General features: G+C 52.3%; 2 protein-coding genes across 3 annotated transcripts in view; one reads left to right on the forward strand and one right to left on the reverse strand.

Moving 5' to 3' along the window:
- Window positions 1-21,509, reverse strand: KLHL18 (kelch like family member 18). Its single transcript, XM_058036326.1, has 10 exons — window positions 21,462-21,509; window positions 10,376-10,506; window positions 10,081-10,221; window positions 7,451-7,649; window positions 4,912-5,072; window positions 3,675-3,811; window positions 2,220-2,442; window positions 1,435-1,539; window positions 1,129-1,240; window positions 1-381 (listed from the first exon to the last, which is right to left on the reverse strand). Exons 1-10 carry the CDS (start codon window positions 21,507-21,509, stop codon window positions 1-3), a joined length of 1,638 nt encoding a protein of 545 aa, XP_057892309.1.
- KIF9 (kinesin family member 9) overlaps window positions 21,466-22,455 on the forward strand; it is a 24,873-nt gene continuing 23,883 nt past the window's right edge. Inside the window, exons 1-2 of one of the 2 annotated variants that reach the window (XM_058023946.1) lie at window positions 21,466-21,794; window positions 22,330-22,407. In XM_058023946.1, the coding sequence (XP_057879929.1) occupies window positions 21,549-21,794; window positions 22,330-22,407 (324 nt within the window). In that variant the 5' untranslated portion in view covers window positions 21,466-21,548. The remainder of the gene's footprint in view (window positions 21,795-22,329; window positions 22,408-22,455) is intronic. The other variant, XM_058023956.1, reaches the window with a different exon arrangement.

The raw sequence follows: 22,455 nt of genomic DNA on the forward strand, positions 1-22,455 counted from the left end.
TCAGATGGTGAGGAGCGGCACGCAGCCCACGCCCACGCCGCCCTCGTGGCACACCATGGGCGCCATGAACGTCCAGCGGTCGCTCTCGGGGTCGTACATCTCCACCGAGCTGAGGTTGGACTGTCCGTCGTAGCCGCCCACGGCGTAGAGGCGGCCGCAGTTGGCCACCAGGGAGACGCGGCTGCGGCGGCTGTTCATGGGCACCATCAGGTACCACTGGTCGCAGCTGTAGAGCTCGGCGGCGCTCAGGAAGCCGGAGCCGTCGTAGCCGCCGCACACGAACATGCGGCTGCCCAGGGCGGCGGCGCCGTGCCGGCAGCGCTTGTTCAGCATGGGCGCCACCGAGTGCCAGCTGGACGTGTGCGGGTTGTAGTACTCCACCTGCCAGGGGGAATGGGCACGGTCAGGGTGCTGCTGCTGCTGCTGCTCTGCCTTGGGAATCGCCCCGGGGCATCCCCTGAGGTGCTGGGGCAGCTCCAAACGTGGGGCAGTTTGGGGCTTCTTGTGGTGAATCGGGGAAGGGAAGGTCTGGAGCAGGGAGCTGAAAGGACTGAACAGCCTTCAGTTAAAAGTTCGGCTGTTATGGGATGGTGCCTGAAGGGTTTGGGTTGGAAGGGACCTTAAAGCTCATCCAGTGCCACCCCTGCCATGGCAGGGACACCTTCCACCGTCCCAGGGTGCTCCAAGCCCTGTCCAGCCTGGCCTGGGACACTGCCAGGGATCCACTCTGTGCCAGGGCCTGCCCACCCTCCCAGCCAGGAACTACTTCCCAATATCCCACTTAAATCTCCTCTCCTTCAGCTCAAATCCATTCCCTGTGTCCTGTCCCTCCATGCCTTGTCCCCAGCCCCTTTCCAGCTCTCCTGGAGCCCCTTTAGGCCCTGGAAGGGGCTCTTTGGAGCCTTCTCTTCTCTCCCAGCCTGTCTCTATATCCAATGGGCTCCAGCCCTCAGAACATCTCCACGTCCCTGAGTGGATAAATGAGTCACTTCTGTTCCCCCTGAGGTTTTTCTGTTGTGGCTGGAAGTGACACAATTTGGTGGCACAACCACTCGGGGCTGTTTGGATGCCCAGGGACAGGACACAGAGGTGCTGAGTGCAGGGGCTGAGCCCTGGCCAGGCCCTTACACTGTTGAAGATCTGGAGCCCGTCGTGCCCCCCGGACACGTAGATGCGTCCCTCGAACACGGTGACGCCGGCAGCGCTGCGGTTGGAGCTCATGGGGGTCACTGTTGTCCACCTGGGGGGAGAGGGGACAGCTCAGCAGCACTGCCACTGATCATTCCATGCTTTTCCAGTGCTGGATTCTACCATCTCTCCTTTGCCCACTCCTTATCCAAACCATTCTCACAGCACAGATGCCCAGCGGTGCCAGGACGTGGAATACTGGAGGGGAACCTTCTGGAAAAGCTCTGGGACACCAAGGGCTCTTACTTGTTTGTTTCTGGAGAGTAGGACTCCACCGAGTTGAGGGATGAGTTTCCATCGTAGCCACCGCACACGTAGATCTGCCCATCCAGCACCACCGTTCCCATGGCACTGCAAGGAACAGCAGGAGCCTCTGAGGTGGCTGGAGGTGCTGTCACCCTGTCCCCAACGCTGTGACCCCACACACTCTGCCTGTGGCATCTCACCAAAGTGCCTTTCCCCTGGATTCACCTCCAAACTGCTCAGTCCCACTTGAACTCTGAGCTCACAAAGGGGAAATTTTGGGAATTTGAGGTGTTCATGGCAGGAGCACCTCAAATCCTGGGTGTGGATAGAGAAAAAGACATTGTGGGGGCTGGAGTGTGTCCAGAGAAGGGAATGGAGCTGGGGAAGGGTCTGGAGCACCAGGAGTGGCTGAGGGAACTCCAGAGAAACCTGGTGAAGGGCATGTACACCCTCCACCCTGGACAGCCTGGGCCAGGGCTGGACAACCCCTTCCAGGAGGAATTTTCCCTGTATCCAACTGAACTTTCCTGGCACAGCTTGAGGCCTTGTCCAATCCCTGTTCCCTGGGAGCAGAGCCCGGCCCCCAAGGAAATCCAGCAGAATGTGCAGTCCCTGCACTGCCCCACTCCTCCTTTCCCATTTTTCCCCCCACAGACACACACCCACCACCTGCCACCCCACTCTTCCTCCAAAATAATTTCTCCTTGCGTTTCAAGAACCGCCCTCCCTCCAACCTCGTTTCCCCCTGCTTTTCCAGAAGTCTCCTCCCTCTGAGCTGCCCATACCTCCTCTTACTGTTCATGCTTTCCACTTTGGACCAGGAGTCGGTGTCGGGGTTGTAGACCTCGACGGTGCTGAGGCGGAGCTGGCCGTCGTAGCCACCGATGGCGTAGAGGAGCCCGTTGAGCACGGCCACGCCGACGCGGCTGCGCGCCGTGCCCATGGGCTGGCACCGCTCCCAGCGGTTGGCAATGGGGTCAAACACCTCCACCACGTTCAGCGAGTCGCCTGCATAGAAATTTGCTACTCAAATTAAAAGAGGGAGACCTGATGGAGCCCTAGGATGGTGGGGAGGGTGTAGAGGGGTGCCTAAAGATGGGGTTGGCATGGGGAAATTGGCTGGTTTTCCTTTGGGAAAATATTTGGGGAAAGATTCAATAAGGTCAAGTGCAAAGTTCTGCACATGGCTCCCTGGAAGTGTCCAAGGCCAGGCTGGACAGGGCTTGGAGCAGCCTGGGACAGTGGAAGGTGCCCCTGCCCACATTAGGGATGATTGTCGCTATGGGACACGAAATAAAATGATGGGGACATGCAGCTCTCCAAGGCAAAATAAAGGATGTTTAATTCCTGACTCTAACATTTATAGATTTCCAAAAGTGACAGTGGATTGGAGGGTGACAGTGTCACCTCTCCAGTGACACTGGACAAACCAACAGTCCATCAAATTTCTCCTCCTCCATAAAAGAATGCAAAACAATAAGTTATTTACATAAGTGTGTGAGAAAGTTTGTTGCAAGAATGTAAACATCATAAGGCTTAGAAAAACTTAAAAAAACAGGGTGACAGGATGATCTTTAAGGTCCCTTCCAACCCAGACCATTCTGGGATTGGATTCTCTGTCCTATCCTGGGCTCTCACATCCTATTCCAGCCTTCCTGCTCCCTTTTCCCAGCCACACATCCCTGCTCACCCCAGAGATGCCACTCTGAACAATTCCCGTTGTTCCCACACTCCAAAAGATCAGGGAACATTTCCAAGCTCTGCCATGCTCTGCACGAGGAGCCCGCACACGTTCCCTCTGTGGAAGTGGCACCTCCACTGTCCTCCAAGGGGCAGCAGAGACCTGCAAGTCCCATCTGTGGTGTCGCTGCTTCCGGGGAGTGCAGGTTTTTCCTTGGTCACTTTCTGTTCCCCTTTTATGCTATGGTGAGACTCATGTCAAAGTGCTGTGATCCCACAGCCCCAACAACATTGTGGAGATCCCTGCACGTCCTGCTCGGGGCTCCAGGCCAGGACACCATCCTCAAAGTCTTTAGGAATATATCCTAAATAAACCTCACCTGGACAGGATTTCAGATGGAAGATGTTAAATTACGGGCACAACCACAATGAGGGTGTCACCGGGAGGGTCAAAGTGCTGCATGGAGGAGGTGAAACTGCTCCACGCTTCCACAGGAGGTAACTCCAGCATCCCACCATCATCCCACCCAGCCCCTGGTGGTCTTTCCACTGCAAGGTACCTGCTGAGTTGAGTCCCCCCACGGCGTAGATGAGCCCCGCGATGGAGGTGCAGCACCGCGGCCGCGTCTTGAACGCCGGCAGGTGCGGCCGCCGCTCGGGCATCAGGTGGTAATCCTTGGCCTCATCCACCAGATCCCTGAAACACAATGGAGGAGGGTTAGAGAGGAGATCTGACTGGCTGGAGGGTCAGAATTGTTGGGGAAGATGAAACGGGAAAGCCTTATAAATATGATTGCCTGGCAAAAGATTTTGAGAATATGGAAACTCTAAGTGAGATTGAAATGAAAGCTTTGAGATACCTCAATTACTGAACAACAGGAAAACAATGATGTGGCCAGCTGAAGGTGATCCCTTTTTGATGGAACAACACCCTCTGCTTGCAGACAGACCCAAGGGTCAGAGCAGACTCTGCTAGCTTGGCAGAAGGGGTCCAAAGAGGAGTTTGTAGGGTTTAAAATGTAACACAGGATGGTAATGTCATGATTCTTATAGGCTGTATGGAAATGCTGTAGGATTTGTATCTTGTACTGGATTGGTTAGTGAGAATTAGAATATTTAGCACAGAAGATGATTTATTGTATTGCAATGAGAACCTCACTTACCTTTTTTACTCCCTCACTCTCTTACCCTCTCATCCTCTCTCCCCTCTCTTCTCTCATCCTGCTCCAGCTGTGCCTGGCAGCTCCCAGCAGGGCCCTGCACCCAGGCCCTGTGCAATAAACCCCAAATCCCAGCAGGGCCCTGCACCCAGGCCCTGTGCAATAAACCCCAAATCCCAGCAGGGCCCTGCACCCAGGCCCTTTGCAATAAACCCCAAATCCCAGCAGGGCCCTGCACCCAGGCCCTTTGCAATAAACCCCAAATTCCAGCAGGGCCCTGCACCCAGGCCCTGTGCAATAAACCCCAAATCCCAGCAGGGCCCTTTGCAATGAACCCCAAATCCCAGCAGGGCCCTGCACCCAGGCCCTTTGCAATAAACCCCAAATCCCAGCAGGGCCCTGCACCCAGGCCCTTTGCAATGAACCCCAAATCCCAGCAGGGCCCTGCACCCAGGCCCTTTGCAATAAACCCCAAATCCCAGCAGGGCCCTGCACCCAGGCCCTTTGCAATAAACCCCAAATTCCAAGTCCTGGCTGCAGAGATCTCTCATCTCTATCCATCCTGACCATCCTACCCCCCTTTGCTCCTACAGAGGCTGCAGGCTGTGGCTGTGCCCCCCAGGTGAGGCAGGCCCACCTGCACTTGTGGCAGCAGCGCACCAGGTCGTCCTGCTGCACGCGGTCGCTGAGGAACTGCGGGCGGCACAGCGGCAGCCGGATCCGCGACAGCAGCTCGGGCAGGAAGGGCTCCCTCTGCTCCCTCTCGTACCTGATCCACGCCAGGGCAGCTTCAAACACCTGCCAGGACACAGCAGGGGAAAGGTGCAGTCAGGGGGTTGTGCAAGTGGATGGGTGTCGGATTTTCTGACTCAGAAATGGGGTGGCTGAGAAGTGTTTCAAAAACTTTAATTCCATTTTTAGTCTCATGTGAAGGGTGAGACAATACAGATGTTATAATTCATGCTATTACAATCAAAACCCAACTATTTCCTAATTACAATGCATTATAAGTGTGTCTTAGCTTATCAACTTTGACCACACTATACTAGAAATACTTCACAGCTAAGATATAAAACTACTCCCCATGTGTCCTACTGCAATACATCTTTCATAGTTCTACTTCTCCAAAATATCCAGTCTTATTTACAAAACTGACCCTTAAAAATTGTTTCTAGTTCCACTTCTCTCTCAACAATATCTATCCTATTCCATGGCATTTTTAAGTTAACATTTCTTCAAAACTTGTTTTAGTTCCACTTCTCTCTCAACAATGTCTGTCCTATTCCATGGCATTTCTAAGTCAACATTTTTTCTCTCAAAGTTTACATGCAAATATGTACTATGTGAACCTTCTGTCAAACTTTAAAAATTCTCTACAAATTCATTTCTCACAGATGGGAATGAAATGACATGAAATTTTGGAATGGTTTGAGTTGGAAGGAACCTCAAGGATCATCCAGATCCACTCCCTGCCATGGGCAGGGACACCTCCCACTGTCCCAGGTGCTCCAGGCCCTGTCCAGCCTGGCCTTGGGCACTGTCAGGGATCCAGGGGCAGCCACAGCTGCTCTGGGAATTCCATCCCAGCCAGGAATTCCCAATTCCCAATCTCCCATCCATCCCTGCCCTCTGGCACTGGGAGCCATTCCCTGTGTCCTGTCCCTCCATCCTTGTCCCCAGTCCCTCTCCAGCTCTCCGGGAGCCCCTCCAGGCCCTGCCAGGGGCTCTGAGCTCTCCCTGGAGCTTCTCCTCTCCAGGGGAACATTCCCAGCTCTCCAGCCTGGCTCCATGCAGGTTCCTTTCCCTGCCTCTGACAATCCTGTCCCATGGGATGGGACATACGGCACAGAAGTTTGCAGGGAGATGAGGGAGCTGCAGGGAGGATTTTGGCAGAGGAGGTGGCACAGAACACAAAATGTGTTTATTTAGTGACAGAAATCTGCAAAGTGGGAATGGTGCTGCTCCATGAGAAACCAGGAGAAGGTTTGATGAGAGGAATCCATCTCTGGATGACTGCACTGGAGACACCTGGAGCTGAGCTGGTCCCTTCAGGCTCCATCCCAGACATGGAGGGGACACTGAAACCCCTCTGGATGACTCCAGCCACAGAAGAATCCTGGTGCCCTGGTCCCAGCTTGATTTGGGATCCACATTCCTGGGTTCACAGGGCTCCCCATTAAAGTTATTGCAGCCTTTACAACTGATCAGAACAAATCATCAACTCTTTCTTGCATGGTGGCATCTGGAGCTTCTCCCAACACAATTCCCAAACTTTTCAGTGCAAAAATGCTTCTCCAACAGCACCACAGGGATTAAAAACCCCAAACCAACTTTGTTGCACTCTGCAGGGTGCTACTGGAATTTCTGAAGGGTGGGGCTGGCAGTTCAGGGAAGGGGAAATGTCCCCAGGATGGACTCTGTGGATCCTACCTGCTCTGGGAAAAACAGAGTGAGGAATTATTGGTATGACACAGGAATGTGGCTGGAATGTGGGGCAGGTTCCCCTCCCTCCCTCACCCTGATGAAAGAAGCACATTTGTACCCTACAAGGAGAAGCTGGAGCTCTGCTCTGCCCTTGTCACCTCCTCAGGAAGAGCAGGACAGATTTCCAGGCTCAAGGACAGGCTCTGCTTGCCCTGCTCACTGTCAGCCCACACTGATGGATTCTCAAGGCTGTGGGAGCACCCTAAACTCCTCTCACTCCCACAAACTCCCTGACAGGAGGGTGCAGCCAGGTGGGATTCCAGGGAACAAGGGACAGGAGGAGAGGAAACAGCCTCATGTTGTCCCAGTAGAAGTTTAGGTGGGAATTTGGAAAAATTCCTTCACAGGAAGGGCTGTCCAGGGCATGGTGGAGTCCCCATCCCTGCAGGGATTTGAAAGCCATGTGGATGTGGCACTTGGGGATATTGGTCAGTGGTGGCCTTGGCAGTGCTAGAGGAAGTGTTGGACTCGATGCTGTCTGAGGTTTCTGTGATCCTACAAAAGCCCTGCCTTGTGTTTCTTTAGGACCAGGCACAGGAAACCATCACAGCTCCGTCCAGCACCTCTGAGTGTCCCCACTGTGCCAGGACATCTCAGCTTCACTCAGCCCAGGAACAGGACAATTCCCATTCCCATTCCACTCCCAAGCAGCAAGGAACCCCTCAAGGCCAAGCCCCACCCCAGGTACCCACCTGCTCTTCAGACTTGACGTTGAGCTCATCCCTGGAAACGAGCTCCAGGACATCCTCGAAGGGCAGGGCCAGGAACTCCTCGGACATGGAGACCTCCACGAAGTGCTGGTGGATGAAGCTGTTGGCGGCGTCGTAGAGCACCGTGCACATCATGGTCTCTGCAAACTGCCGCACACCCAGGCAGTTCTTGGGGTGGAGCCTGGAAAGAAAGGGGAGCAGGAGAGAACAGGAGTGTCAGGGTAGTGGAGGAGACGGCTGCTCTGGATCCCTGGGAGTGCCCAAGGTTGGACACTGGGGCTTGGAGCAGGCTGGGACTGTGGGAGGTGTCCTTGCCATGGCAGGGGTGGAATGGGATGGGATTTCAGGTCCCTTCCAACCCAAACCATTCCAGGATTCTGGGAAGCACAGGAGGACACACAGTGCAGTGAAGATGTGTCCTGTCCTCTCCAGTGTCTGTCACATCTAGCACATTTTATGAAAAATCTTTTCTTTAGGATTTTTCCTCCTGAGAAGCTGAAAGGCCTCAGGAACAAAATGTAAACAACGTGTGGAGAGTCTGGGTCTAGCATGGCTTAAAGAAAGAGGCCATGAAGGTATACAGTTGAGGGAAAAGTAAAAGGTAGTTGTAAAGCATTTCCCAAGCTTGATTCTATAAATAATTAGGCTCTCTCAAGCACCACTTTATAAACAATAAGATTCTCAGACAGTCTTCCCATAACAGGCAAAACACTCTGTCCTTGGGCTCTCTGGGAACAGATATGAACATTTTGAGAACTTTTCATATCACAGTGAGAACGCTGGTCCTGTCTTCAATAAACAAACCACAGGTATTGTAAAACAAAAGGAGGGGGTAGAGTTTTCTCTGTTAACCTATCGTGAGCTTGGATGTTGCAATATGCATGAAGTTAATTAACACTGTTATATAAAGTGGCTGATTTAATCAATAAATTGGAGTCAATGCTGATCAATGACAAGGTGGGTTGGCTTCCTTTGCTTTCAACAACAATGATTATCTGCTGCTGTGGAATGCAACAGGTGCATCTGGGATTGGGCTCATGTGGCTGTTTCTAATTAATGGCCAATCACAGTCAGCTGGCTCGGACTCTGACAGAGACAGAAGCTTTTGTTATTCATTCTTTCTTTTTCTATTCTTAGCCAGCCTTCTAATGAAATCCTTTCTTCTATTCTTTTAGTATAGTTTTAATGTAATATATATCATAAAATAATAAATCAGCCTTCAGTCAGATCCTTGTCACTTCCCTGCTCCAAGAACCCCTGTGAACACCATCACAAGTGTCCTCTCACCCAGGAGCTGGCCTGCACAGGGAGCTCCAGGTGGATCCATGGCACTAGGAGCCATTCCCTGTGTCCCCCAGTCCCTCTCCAGCTCTTCTGGAGCCCCTTCAGGCCCTGCCAGGGGCTCTGAGCTCTCCCTGGAGCTTCTCCTCTCCAGGAGAACATTCCCAGCTCTCCAGCCTGGCTCCAGCCCTGCAGCAGCTCTGGGGCCTCTCTGGGTCTCTGCAGCAGCTCCAGCTCCTTGTGCTGCTGGGTGGGGAACTGTCACATGAGGGTAACTCTGAGGGCTTGGTTACAACACAGCTGCCTAAAAATATCCCAATTCTCAATTCCACTTAAGAAGGAAAGCTCAGTGTCCCTGTCCCAGCTCTCCAGGTGGCCAGAACCCACTCATTTTTGGTTATTAACCAAACTGGCAGCTGTGCACTCAAAGCCAGGACTTCACTTAGGACACCTGGCTGCTCCTGGTGGATTTGGGAGCATTTTGGTGGCCAATCCCTGTATTTGATGGGTGTGTTTAACATCACACCACAGAATGCCCTGAGCAGCTGCAGAGAAGCCAGGCTGGGAAAAGTGAACACATCAGACTCGCTGGCAGGGCTGAGAATCCACGTGGAATGTGCACAAAGAGTGTCCCAGCTTTCCATTTCCACACCATGCTGCTGGAACAGCCTTGCAGCCAAGCCCCAGTGAGGAAATTGAAGAACCTGGGATCAATTTAGGGCTGTGGCACAGTTTCCTGTCCAGCTCCTGGGCTGAGGCACTGTGTTCCTCTCCTTTAGCACACACAGCAGCAGGAAGGGCAATTCCTGCCAGGATGGGCTCTCAGAAAGGGAAACGTCTCCTCAGTTTTGCTCTGAGTTTTGATTCTGTGGCTGGCCAAGGTTTCTCACTGTGTGCCCATAAAGGAGTGATAGGTTATTCTGAAGGGAATGAGAATGGCAGGAGAAGAGGGAATGGCTCCTACTGCCAGAGGGCAGGGATGGATGGGAGATTGGGAATGAGGAATTCCTGGCTGGGATGGGATTCCCAGAGCAGCTGGGGCTGCCTCTGGATCTTTGCAAGTGTCCAAGGCCAGGTTGGACACTGGGGCTTGGAGCAGCCTGGGACAGTGGGAGGTGTCCCTGCCATGGCAGGGGTGGATTGGGATGGGCTTTAAGATCCCTCCCAACCCAGTTTGTGCTCCATAACTCTACAGATGCCAAGTTTTGGGATGCACACTCCTCATCCTGCTAGAAGGACACATCCTGCTCCTCCCAAGCTGGACACAGGTGACAGAACCTCACTGCTGGAATCCCCCTGGAATCCCCCAGGATCCCCCCAGCCCCTCTCACCTCTCCCTGAGGAAGGTGCAGCAAGCATCCTTGATGTTCTGCAGCTGCAGGAAACTCGCCCCCATGAGCAGGGACTGCACATTCTGCTGGTCTATGGCCAGGTGACCGTTGTAGGCAAAGTTGATCAGAGCCTCCAGAGCACTGAAAACGGGGAGAAAGGACAGAAAATGCACTGAACTGCAGCTGGGACAGCACTCTGCTCTGTGGGATCACTCACATGGGAACAGGCTGTGAGCCCTGCACACACAGCGAGGCAGGACAGCTGTGCTCCCTGGGACTCCCCTGGGAGTTTTACCTGGGATCCATGCCCTGCATGACAATCTCATCCTGCTTGCACTCCATCATGTCGTTGGTGAACATGGCGTGGAAGTAGGGGATGGAGGCGGCCAGCACGATGCGGTGAGCGCTGAACTTGTGCTCCCCCACCTGCAGCAGGGAGAGCAGGGATCAGCAGGGATCAGCAGCAGCCACTGCCCCAGGGACCCTGCCCTGGGACAGCTCACCTGTGGGGAGCTTGGCAAGGAGGCTGAGACAGGAGCTCCGAGTTGGTTCTGATGATGGGATTTATTTTCTTATCTACACAGGTAGGAGGGGTGAGCTCGGCTCACACCTTCACTGCACGGCTCACAAGGTCACAAAACCCTTAATTAAAGACCTTTTAAGGATTTATTTTATCCTGCCAACAAGGATATTTATGTTTTTGACCTTAAATATTTTGTCCTTAAATATTATATCCTAAATATTAGTATTATGTCCTTAAATCTTTTGTCTTATGCTACAGTGTAAGCTTTCTCAGCCAGTCATGTTATGGCACACAAACCCACAGTGCTGCATTCCAAACTCCTTCTTTACCTCAGTAACTGCTTTTATTTTTATATTTTGAACTCTAGAAGTCTAAACTTCCCTTTAGTTAGCTCAACATGTCTCTGCTTTAAACTACAAATCCACATTCTGGTTTCTAGCACCTGAGTTTGGGAGCCTTTTCCAAGGTGTCAGATCAAATCCTGGGTTTCATTCTAAGCTTTGGCCTAAAGTTGTGAGAGTTCCCTGCATTTTGGATTCCAACATGCAGCATCCCACGAGGGGATGGAGCTCCCTGGAGAGGAAGGAATGTTGGCAGAGCAGCTTCCCACCCTGGCTTCACACAGAGAGCACAAAGCCCAGCCTGGCCAGAGCTTTAGAAACACAAAAATGCAGCAAATCTCACAAGGCAGGGCCATAAAGGGAAGTGATTCCAGAATCTGGGGGCTGACAGCCCCTCCCCACATCCCTGGGGTTTCATTCCCTCCCTCCCTGCCAGGTGAGGCCTCTCTGTGTCCCCAGGTGCTCCCCAGGACAGGGAAATCCCTCTGGGTTTGGGAATTCCCAGCGGGAAGGGCTGGCACAGTGCAGCTGTTGTTGTGTTCATGGAAGGGGTGGGATTGTGATTAGAATAAGAATGATTTATTGTTTAGAGAACATCAGTCTCAAAGGTGATGAGATTTGTAAGATAGTAAATAGTCAGCCATAGTCTAAGATGGTTATAAATTCTTTGTTGTAAGAGAGTATATACTTTCTGATGCAATGGACAGTTGTTATAGAGTATGTTTTGTTTTTTTAATACCCTTATTTTTTTACCTTTTTACTACCTGTTTTCTTATTACCTTTATTTTTTCTACTGTAATGTGGATACTTTTGTCTAATAAGGTCTTATTATATGTATACACATATATTTCTATTTTAATATCTAAGCTCAGTTAATTATATATACAATCACATTACTACATTATTATATTATAGAACCCTTCATCATCTTATCTACTACAGTTTATTACTTATTTCAGGTATATTCTTACTTATAACTTATAGAAAATTATAGATATATATAACTTATAGAAACAGCTTATAGAAAGTTATAGATATATACAACTTATAGGAACACAACTTACAGAAAGTTATAGAAATATATAATTTATAGAAAGTTATAGATATGTGTCTTATAGAAACACAGCTTATAGAAAGTTATAGATATATACAACTTATAGAAACTCACTTTATAGAAAGTTATAGAAATATATAACTTATAGAAACACAACCTATAGAAAGTTATAGATATATAACTTATAGAGAGTTATAGATATAACTTATAGAAACATAGCTATTAAAAATTATACATATATATAACATAGAAATACAACTTATAGAAAGTTATAGATATATACAACTTATAGAAACACACTTTATAGAAAGTTATAGAAATATATAACTTATAGAAACACAACTTATAGAAAGTTATAGATATATAACTTATAGAAAGTTATAGATATAGCTTATAGAAACATAGCTTATAGAAAGTTATAGATATATATAACTTATAGAAACATAGCTATTAAAAATTATAGATATATAACTTATAGAAAGTTATAGGTATAACTTATAGAAACATAGCTTATAGAAAGTTATATATAACTTATAGAAACATAGCTATTAAAAATTATAGATATATAACTTATAGACAGTTACAGGTATAACTTATAGAAACATAGCTTATAGAAAGTTATATATAACTTATAGAAACATAGCTATTAAAAATTATAGATATATATATAACATAGAAACATAACTTATAGAAAGTTATAGATATATATAACTCATAGAAACATAAGCTGATGATTTTTCTGTTTGATGTCTGTGTACCTTGTTTTCACATCAATCTAGGCTTCTTCTAGGAGTGTAAATCAAACTCTTTTTTGTTTGTTAGGATTTCTGTCTTTCTGATTCCCACAACACAGGAGCAGCCACAGCCTGGGTGACCACAGGGACAGTTTTGCTGCTTGGCCTGTCCCCATTCCAGCCTGGGGGCTCAGGACCCCTCCCTGCCCAGCAGCTCCAGCACCTCCAGCCCATCCCTGGCCCATTCCCTGAGCAGCTCTCCTGGCCCAGCTCAGTGATTTATCAATAATAAATCCCTTTATTAATACCCCTCCACGCTGCTGGGAAATCCCTTCCTGTGTGTCCCCAACACCCCAACCCACAGGAACAGCCCAGTTCTCCTTCTGCTGTTTCTGAAAGGTGAGAGAACAAGGGCTGCTCTTATCTCTGAAATGCTGTAAGGAATTCACTCCAACTGGAGCAGTTCGTTTGGTCTGTCTGCATGAGTGCTCCCATTCAGGGTGAGGGTGCAAGAAAAGCAACATTTTACTTGACTTTCATTTCCCCACTAAGCCCAAGCTGCCAAAAATCACAACTGGCCAAATCTCATTTCAGCTTTTGAATAAATGAAACGTGGTGCTAAAATTGAACAGGCACCTCTTAAAGTGAAACACCTGCTTCAAATGCATACAGTGACCTTCTATTTATAGGCAAAATTATCTTTATAACTAAAGATAACAGGAATTTCAACACCAAGGTTGTGTTTACTCAAACCCCAAGCCTGCAGTGTGACCCAAGGAGGAGAAAAAGGTCCTTATTTCAGAAAATAGCTGTAATTTACAGAGCCCAGGGGGCAGCTCTGGGCCCCTCATGACAAGAGTGACATTGAGGAGCTGGAGGGTGTCCAGGGCAGGGAATGGAGCTGGGAAGGGGCTGGAAAACTCCTGAGGAGCTGGCAAGGGGCTCAGCCTGGAGAAAAGGGGGATCAGGGGGCCCTTGTGGCTCTGCAGAGCTCCTGACAGGAGGGGACAGCCAGGGGGGTTTGGGATCTTATCCCAGGGCACAGGGACAGGAGCAGAGGGAACGGCCCCAGGCTGGGCCAGGGTGGAAATTGGGAACATTTCCTCATGGAAAAGGAGGTGAGGCCTTGGGAGGGACAGCCCAGGGCAGGGGTGGCTCCCCATCCGTGGTGGGATGTGACATCCATGGATGTGGCACTTGGGGACATGGTCAGGGTGGCCTTGGCAGTGCTGGGTCATGGCTGGACCCAGTGATCCAGGAGGGCTTTTCCAACCTAACCCATTCCATGATTCCAACCCAAACCATTCCATGATTCCAACCTAACCCACTCCATGATTCCAACCTAACCCATTCCATGATTCCAACCCAAACCATTCCATGATTCCAACCCAAACCATTCCACGATTCCAACCCAAATCATTGCATGATTCCAACCTCAACCTTTCCATGATTCCAATCCAAATCATTGCATGATTCCAACCTCAACCTTTCCATGATTCCAACCCAAACCATTCCACAATTCCAACCTAACCCATTCCACGATTCCAACCCAAACCATTCCACAATTCCAACCTAACCCATTCCATGATTCCAACCCAAACCTTTCCATGATTCCAACCTAACCCATTCCACAATTCCAACCCAAACCATTCCATGATTCCAACCTAACTCATTCCACGATTCCAACCTAACCCATCCCATGATTCCAACCCAAACCATTCCATGATTCCAACCTAACCCATTCCACAATTCCAACCTAACCCACTCCATGATTCCAACCTAACCCATTCCATGATTCCAACCCGAATCATTCCATGATTCCAACCTAACCCATTCCATGATTCCAACCCAAACCTTTCCATGATTCCAACCCAACCCATTCCATGATTCCAACCCAAACCTTTCCATATTCCAACCCAAACCTTTCCATGATTCCAACCTAACCCATTCCATGATTCCAACCTAACCCATTCCATGATTCCAACCTCAACCTTTCCATGATTCCAACCCAAACCTTTCCATGATTCCAACCTAACCCATTCCATGATTCCAACCTAACCCATTCCACAATTCCAACCTAACCCATTCCACAATTCCAACCTAACCCATTCCATGATTCCAACCTAACCCATTCCATGATTCCACAGCCCAGTCCCTGGCCAAGGGTGGGTGGTTCCAGCAGGGACCTCTCCAGGGCTGCACCACAGGAGCTGCCCAAACAGCCCCATGATCTCCTACACAGCTGGGCCTTGCAGAGCATCCTGCAGGATTCCTGTGGGATAAGGACAGCTGGGATCAATCACCACTGGGATGAAATCCCTTCCTTGGGTCTGGGATTGCCCAGTGCTGCCCCTCCTGTGCTCCCAGACTGGGAATGGTCCCTGTGAGCAGGAGATCCAGAGCCTGGCAATACTCCCTGCTGCTGGACAAGACGAAAGCTGGGATTCCTCCTCTTTGGAACCTGCTCCTGGAATGGTGGAGAGCCCCTGGGGAGATGGAGAAATTGGGATCTCTGCTCTAAAAGCATCATTGTGTTCATTCCATCAGAGAGTCCCCAGGGAACAGCTGCATTTCCTGCTGCAGGCAAAGGACAGGATTTTCCTGTGCAATATGGAAAATCTTTCCAAGGATGAGTCCATTCAGCTCATCCTCATATCTTCTTTCCCAAAAAGGGCTCCCTACCTCCAGAGCCAAAGGCTCTCCCTTGCCATGAGTAAATTAATGCACTTTCCTTCTGGAGGCACCTCAGGAGAAAGTGGGAAAGAGCTCATCCTCCTCCTGATTCCTTGTGAGGCCGACCCAGAACAGAGACTGCACAGAGCTAAAGAATAAAGCAGGGATTTATTCACAGGATCTCCTCCATGGATGCACCTTGGGCAGCACCAGAGCCCAGCCAGGGCTGCACCCAAGATGAACCAAAATGGCCCCAAAATGCACGAGCGCTCCCGGGGTCTCTCCCTGGGATCAGTTCTGCTCCATTTGCACCTTGCAGTTCATTGTCCCATTCCAGCTTTAGCCCAGGCAGTCCCACCCTGCTTGTTTTTCTCTCTCCAGCCCACGGGGTTTGTGCTCTGGGGCTGAGATTTGGGTCATTTGTCCTTGGTGCCCAGCTGGAGCAGGAATTGTTTTGTCTCCCTGCTCTGTGCACAGAGCTCACCATGCCCTGATGTGGAGCTCAGACCCACACACTAAAGCAGCACAGGATCTGAAAATATAAAAGCTGAACCTGAGGCATCAACACCATTGCAGGATGTTCTGTTTTACAATTTATAATTTTAGGTGCTTTGCTTTTAAGGCCAAAGATTCAGTTTTCCAGAAGAAGGAGCTCTGCAAGCATCCCTCCTGATCCCAGCAATCCTGGAATTCCCTTCTGAGTGGGTGACAAAGGAATCTGGCCCTGGACACCCCCACATGCTAACAAATTCCAGGGCACAAGGAGCCTTTCTCCAAGGAAAAGGGTGTAGGTGGCAGAAAGGCATTTCTGTGCTCCTGACGTCAGCACCCTGCAGAGCTGAGAACTCGCTGAGTTTTGTGCTGCAGAGGTCTCAGAAAACCCCAAATCCATCCCCAGCATCTTTTGTGCTGCAGAGGTCTCAGAAAACCCCAAATCCATCTTTTCTGTGGGATGCTGGCACTGAGGGCAGAGCTGGTGTCCAATCCACCTCAGCCCCATTCTGCCAGGGATACGTGATGGGATGCAGCTGGATCAGGACAATCCCAAACACAAATCCAGGCTGGGGGAACAAGGGGGACCATGAGCAGGGAAGGATTTGGGGCTGTTGGTGGGTGAGGAGCTCCACATTCCCTGACCAGAACCCCCTCCATGCCCTGTGCTGATCCCCCAGTGTGGGCAGCAGCAGAGAGGGAATTCTGAATGGCTCCCAGTGCCAGAGGGCAGGGATGGATGGGAGATTGGGAATTGGGAATTCCTGGCTGGGATGGAATTCCCAGAGCAGCTGTGGCTGCCCCTGGATCCCTGGAATGCCCCAGTCCAGGTTGGAGCAGCCTGGGATGGTGGGAGGTGTCCCTGCCATGGCAGGGTGGGAATGGGATGATCCTGAAGGTCCCTCCAGCCCAGAGCATTCCAGGATTCCATGAGAATTGTGACCAATTCCTTTGAAGCACAGGACACATCCCCTCTGGATGTACAGCAAAGAATTCCCAGAGAATTCCCTGCCAGCTCAGAGAAACCCAATTCCTCTTTGGAATTCCAGTCCCTGCACTTCCCACAGGCACAGGAGCATCCTGAGGGGATCAGCTCCAGCCCTGCCCTCCTCAGTGCTCCTCAAGGGACAGCAAAAAGGAATTTTGTGTTATCCTGGAACTAAAAACCCTCATATTTCTGTAAGGGGAGAGCTGACAGCAGCCAAGAGCTCGGGGGAATCACACCCAGGCAGAATGCCAAAGAATTCCTGTTCTGGGTGCCAAGGTTGGGATCACAGGCTCACCTGCAGCTCTCCTGTGCACGATGCATCACCTGCCCCTCCAATCCCTCCCATAAACCAGATATTCCCTCTCCTTCCAGGCCTGTTCTCCTGCAGGATCTCCCAAACATGTAGCAACATCTGCAGCACAGGCAGGCTCTGTTTCCAAGGATCCTGCTGGGATCAGGCAGGCAGCCTGAGCTCTCTGCAATTCCGCTTTTCCAGAGGCTCCTCCACCTCTGCATCAGCTCCCAGGGGTGCAGCTGCTCCAGTTTGGGGGTCTGGAGTTAACAGTCTGCTCTGGAGAAACTGGGATCAGGGTGGGACAGAAGGGCTGTGCCCTGTTGGTGCCACTGGGATTGGACACAAAGCAAATATTGTATTCCCTCTCCACAGCTGGGAATTATTTCAGTTTGCCAGACCTGGAGACTTTTCTAATTAGGCTTGGAGTCAGTCATGGAAAAATGGCACTGGAGTGGCTCAGATCCACAGGAGGAGCTGCCATCAGCTCTGTCCAAGGATCTGGGGAGGCACAACCCTTCCTTCCCTCCTGCCACAGCTTGGCCAGGATTGCTGGAGGTGCCAGCCTGGCACTTGGACCATTCCCCCAGCTGGGCAGGGATTTATTCCCCCTTGATTTGTAAGGAAGGAATGGGATGGATCTGCTCGCTCCGGTTCCTGCATTTGTCCCTGGAGAGCGCCAGGACCTGGCCTGGAGCACAGACACAAAACAAATCCCACAAAACACAACTGCCCAGGCTGCTTTCATCCTGCAGGGATGAAACAACTCCAGAAACAATGCTCAGGAAGAGCACCAGCACTGAGGAGCTCCTTTTGTGCTGGTAAAGATCACACCAGGGAATGAACATGTGAGCTGGAATTCTCCTGGGGCTTTGCAGTGTTTAGTTGGGAGCTGTGAAGGGAAGAAGAGTGGAAACCCACTAAAAATAAAGAGGAGAGGTTCTGAGAGAGGAATTCTGCCCTTTGGCTGGTCCACAGCTGGAGTTCAAAGCCTCAAACCTCACCAAATTAGAGGTAAAAAAGGCTCAGAGCCTCATTTCTGCTCTGCCCATGGTTATTCCAGGCCTGGTGCTTCCCTGTGGAATCTCCATCACCTTTCCCATCACACCAGGACTGGATGAGGAGCAAAGCACAGCTGGGATGGGGATCAGCTGGGGAGAAAGGCTGCCTTGGTTATTTCATGGCCACACCAATGCCCAGCCCAGTGAATCTCAGAGAAAGCAGAAATGTGGCTTTGCTAAGCAAAATTCTGATTTTTTTCCAGAGGAAAAGGAATAACCACAGCCTGAGGTGTGTCTCCTCCCTGCAGCCCATCCATGTGTGCTCCTACAAATGGATATTTAATTCAACATTTGGGAGAGGCTCCAAAGGGAGCTCTGAGGGAACATCAGACCTGCAGCTGGTAAAGAGACAGGGAGAGAAAAGAAATCCCCCAAAAGAATTCCCAAATCCATGAGCTGGAGCATTGGGAACATCAAGATCCAACTTCTGGGACAAAGAGGGGTTTGGAAGCTTTTTGGTTTAGAGATGGGACAGACAAATAGCAGCAGGAGTGGAAAAAAGGGGAAGGAAAAAAGGGGAATGAATTCACTGCAGTGGTGTGGGAGCATCAGGATCCACCTGGAGGTTCCTCTGGGTTGGACTTGGAATGGTTCTCCAAGCTTTTATCTGAGAATCCTGGAACGGGCTGGGAGGGACCTTTGGGACCATCCCATGCCACCCCTGCCATGGCAGGGACACCTCCCACTGTCCAGGGTGTCCCAATGTCCAGCCTGGCCCTGGGCACTGCCAGGGATCCAGGGGCAGCCACGGCTGCTCTGGGAATTCCATCCCAGCCAGGAATTCCCCATTCCCAATCTCCCACCCATCCCTGCCCTCTGGCACTGGGAGCCATTCCCTGTGTCCTGTCCCTCCATCCTTGTCCCCAGTCCCTCTCCAGCTCTCCTGGAGCCCCTCCAGGCCCTGCCAGGGGCTCTGAGCTCTCCCTGGAGCTTCTCCTCTCCAGGGGAACATTCCCACCTCCATGATTCCTTCCTTCACATTCCTTCCTTATTCTGGGTGAGAATCACCCAAATCCTGTCCCTGCTGGAAACCCAGCCTGGATTTCCAGTGGGAAAACATTCCTGAGGCAGGGCAGGGCAGGGTCACTTTGTGCTGGCTGAGTCTGGGGGTGATCCAAAGGCACCTCCAGCTTCCAGCTGGGACAAACCTGGAGCCCCTGCAGCTGGAGCAGCCAGGCTGGGCTGGAACGGGCAGGGAAGGTTTGGCTGCTCTGATCCCAGGGGGATGGCCAGAGGCAGCTCAAGGTGGGAAATTTTCACAGCGTGACTCAAGAGAGATGAATGAAATGCTTGGAATTCCAAGCTGAGGGTGTAGGAGGGAAAGCTGGAATGCTTGAAGCAACAGGGACAGAGGGCTGACAAGGAGGCAGCTGCTGTGGGATCTGTCTTGGGGATTTTGGGGAGGAATTGCTCCCTGGGAGAGTGGGGATGCCCTGGAATGGATTCCCAGAGCAGCTGGGGCTGCCCCTGGATCCCTGGCAGTGCCCAAGGCCAGGCTGGATGGGGCTTGGATCACCCTGGGACACTTGGGAGGTGTCCCTGGGACAGTGTGAGGTGTTCCTGCCCGTCCAAGGGGTGGCACTGGGTGATCCTGAAGGTCCCTTGCATGCCAAACTGGTCTGTGATGGTTTTGATCTTCCTTAAAATGTTTTAAACCTCTGTAGGGATAAAGAGGATTTAAACAGCTCTTTGCTACGGAAAACCCACAGAAATGGAGAATTATTCACAGGAATTTTAGAAACAACGCTGAGGAATTTATCCAAGATAAGACTGGGATGCTAAACCTCCTCCTATTGTCTCCCCGAATCGTGGGACTGCCAGGATCTGGCCACCTCCTGCCACACCAACACCCAGTTTAATCCCAAACCCACTACAGTGCACCCCAAAGCAGCGTTGGCACAGCACTCCCCCAGGTGCCAGCAGCATCACCCTGCAGAAGGAAGGAGCTCTCCCAGCAGGATCCCAGCCCAGCTCCTCCTCCATGGAACGCTCCCCACCCCACAGCCCGGCAGGTTCCAGGAGGCTGAGTAGGCTGGCAGCACCTTGGCGGTTAATTAAAGCGCAGAGTTAATTGTGCAGTGAGTCAGAGCTGCTCCCAGCCCACCAGCTCCTGCGAGGCTGCAATCCTGAGGGATTCCAGCAGCTCCTGCCTGCACAGGACACCCCGAGAGCCACCCTGGGACACGATCCTGAGCCTTCAGCACGGTCCTGAGCGCTCACCATGCTCGTGGATTGGTTTTGATTAATTTGGATTCATTCCTTTGAATGCCAAGAAGGGATGTTCCCATAAGGGAATGCTTTCCTAGGGAAAGATACCCAGAGTTTGGTCCCTAAACCTGGATCCTCTGAGACCCCACAGGGCTGGGGAGGTCCAGCACCCCTGACACCCCACAATAAGGGGGTTTGGGGGGTCTCAGCTCCTGCTCCTGTCCCCTCCATCTCCCACCAGAGGGTCTGGGGGAGCTCCAGCTGCCTCTCACCCTCTGGAAAAGAGAATGGGGGGTCCCTCAGCCCCCTCTGTTAAGGGTTGGGGTCCCTCCTTAGGGGTCTGGAGGTTCCTCAAGTCTCCCTTCCAGAAGCTGAGTCCCCAGGAATGGGCATGGGGGGGTCCCCCTTGTGAGGCTGGGGTCCCTCAGCCCCCCTCAAAGGCTGTGGGGGTCCCTCAGCCCCCTCTGTTAAGGGTTGGGGTCCCCCCTTATGGGTCTGGGGGTTCCTCAAGTCCCTTCTCCAGAAGCTGAGTCCCCAGGGATGGGCATGGGGGGGTCCCTCAGCCCCCTCTGTTAAGGGTTGGGGTCCCCCCAAGTCCCTTCTCCAGCAGCTGAGTCCCCAGCAATGGGCATGGGGGGGTCCCTCAGCTCCCCTCAAAGGCTGTGGGGGTCCTTCCTTATGGGTCTGGGGGTTCCTCAAGTCTCCCCTCCAGAGGCTGAGGTCCCTCAGCACCCCCTGGAATGGGGATGGGGGGGTCCCTCAGCTCCCCCTTCTGAGGCCGGGGACCCCCAGCCCCCCTCAGCCTCCCCCTCCCCAATACCCGGCACCTCCTCAGGGCTCCAGGTCCCCCCTCAGGAGCCGGGGGGTTCCTCGAGCTCTCTGAGCCCCCTGAGCGGTCGGGGTCCCTCATCCCCATCAGGGACCGGGGGTTCCCTGGGGGTCCGAGCTCTCCCAGCCCCGCTCCGACCCCTCCGGGGCTCCCTCGCCCCCGCCGCCCCCGGGGGCCGGGCCGTACCTTGAGCGTCACATCGCAGAGCTTGCCCTGCCGCCGGATCTCGCCCATCACTCCATAGCCGCGGCTGGGCAGGTCTCCCACCGAGAAATGCACCAGATCCTCGGGATCCAGCTCCGGGTCCGCCGCCGCCGCCGCTTCCAGCATCGTCCCGGCCACTCCCGTCCCGCTGCCGTCTCGCTTCGCCCCCGCCGCGCGCTGGCCCCGCCCGGCCGCCGTATGCAGGGCCACTTCCGGGAGAGCCCGGAAGCAGCCGTTGCCATAGAGAACCCGGAAGTGGACGCTGCCATGGCGACCCCGGACGCCACGCCGGAATCTACTGCAGAGGGGTCGCAGGTGGGACAGGCCCGAGGGGGTGCCCGGGGGGTCACCTCCCCTCCTCAAGGGGTGATCGGAGGTCGTATCCCCGCACAGGCGGCATCAGCCCCCCCAGGCATCGCCCACCTGCCCCCGGGCATCGCCCCCCTGCCCCGGGGCATCGCCCCCCACCGGCCTCGGGGGGGGCACTGGAGGGAAACACGGCGTGATTCGGTTTGAAGTGACCTAAAGATCATCCAGTGCCACCCTCTGCCATGGCAGGGACACCTTCACTGTCCCAGGCTGCTCCCAGCCCCAATGTCCAGCTTGGCCTGGGGCACTGCCAGGGGTGCAGGGGCAGCCGCGGCTTCCCCGGCCAGGCCCCAGCCCTTCCAGAGGGATTTAACCCAAAATCTGATCAAAGCTTTCCCCGGACAATCCCCAGCCCTTCCAGAGGGATTTTCCCCAAATTCCTGCCGAAATCTGGGCTGTGGGAGGGGAGCCTCCCCATGGCGAGGCTTTGGGGATGTGTGGGTGATGCCCATGTGGGATCGGGGCTGTTTTTCCCCGGCAGGAGGAAGAGGAGCAGGAGAGCTCTCAGGGGCAGGAAAAGAGTGCAAGTTCTGCGGGCAAAGCAGAGGGTGAACATGAGGTAATTCCAACGGATGTGCCGTGGCTGGGCTGGGGAGGGACCTCAAAG

Source organism: Melospiza georgiana, chromosome 1 (assembly GCF_028018845.1).
Source record: "Melospiza georgiana isolate bMelGeo1 chromosome 1, bMelGeo1.pri, whole genome shotgun sequence".
Lineage (NCBI taxonomy): Eukaryota > Metazoa > Chordata > Aves > Passeriformes > Passerellidae > Melospiza > Melospiza georgiana.

Excerpts from the sequence above, each read along its gene's own strand:
- KLHL18 (XM_058036326.1), bottom strand. The coding sequence starts at position 21,509 with ATGGGCGAGATCCGGCGGCAGGGCAAGCTCTGCGATGTGACGCTCAAG. Across the intron at positions 10,507-21,461 it reads TCTGCGATGTGACGCTCAAG|GTGGGGGAGCACAAGTTCAG; the intron begins GTACGGCCCGGC and ends TCCCTGCTGCAG. Across the intron at positions 3,812-4,911 it reads CGCTGCTGCCACAAGTGCAG|GGATCTGGTGGATGAGGCCA; the intron begins GTGGGCCTGCCT and ends ATTGTGTTTCAG.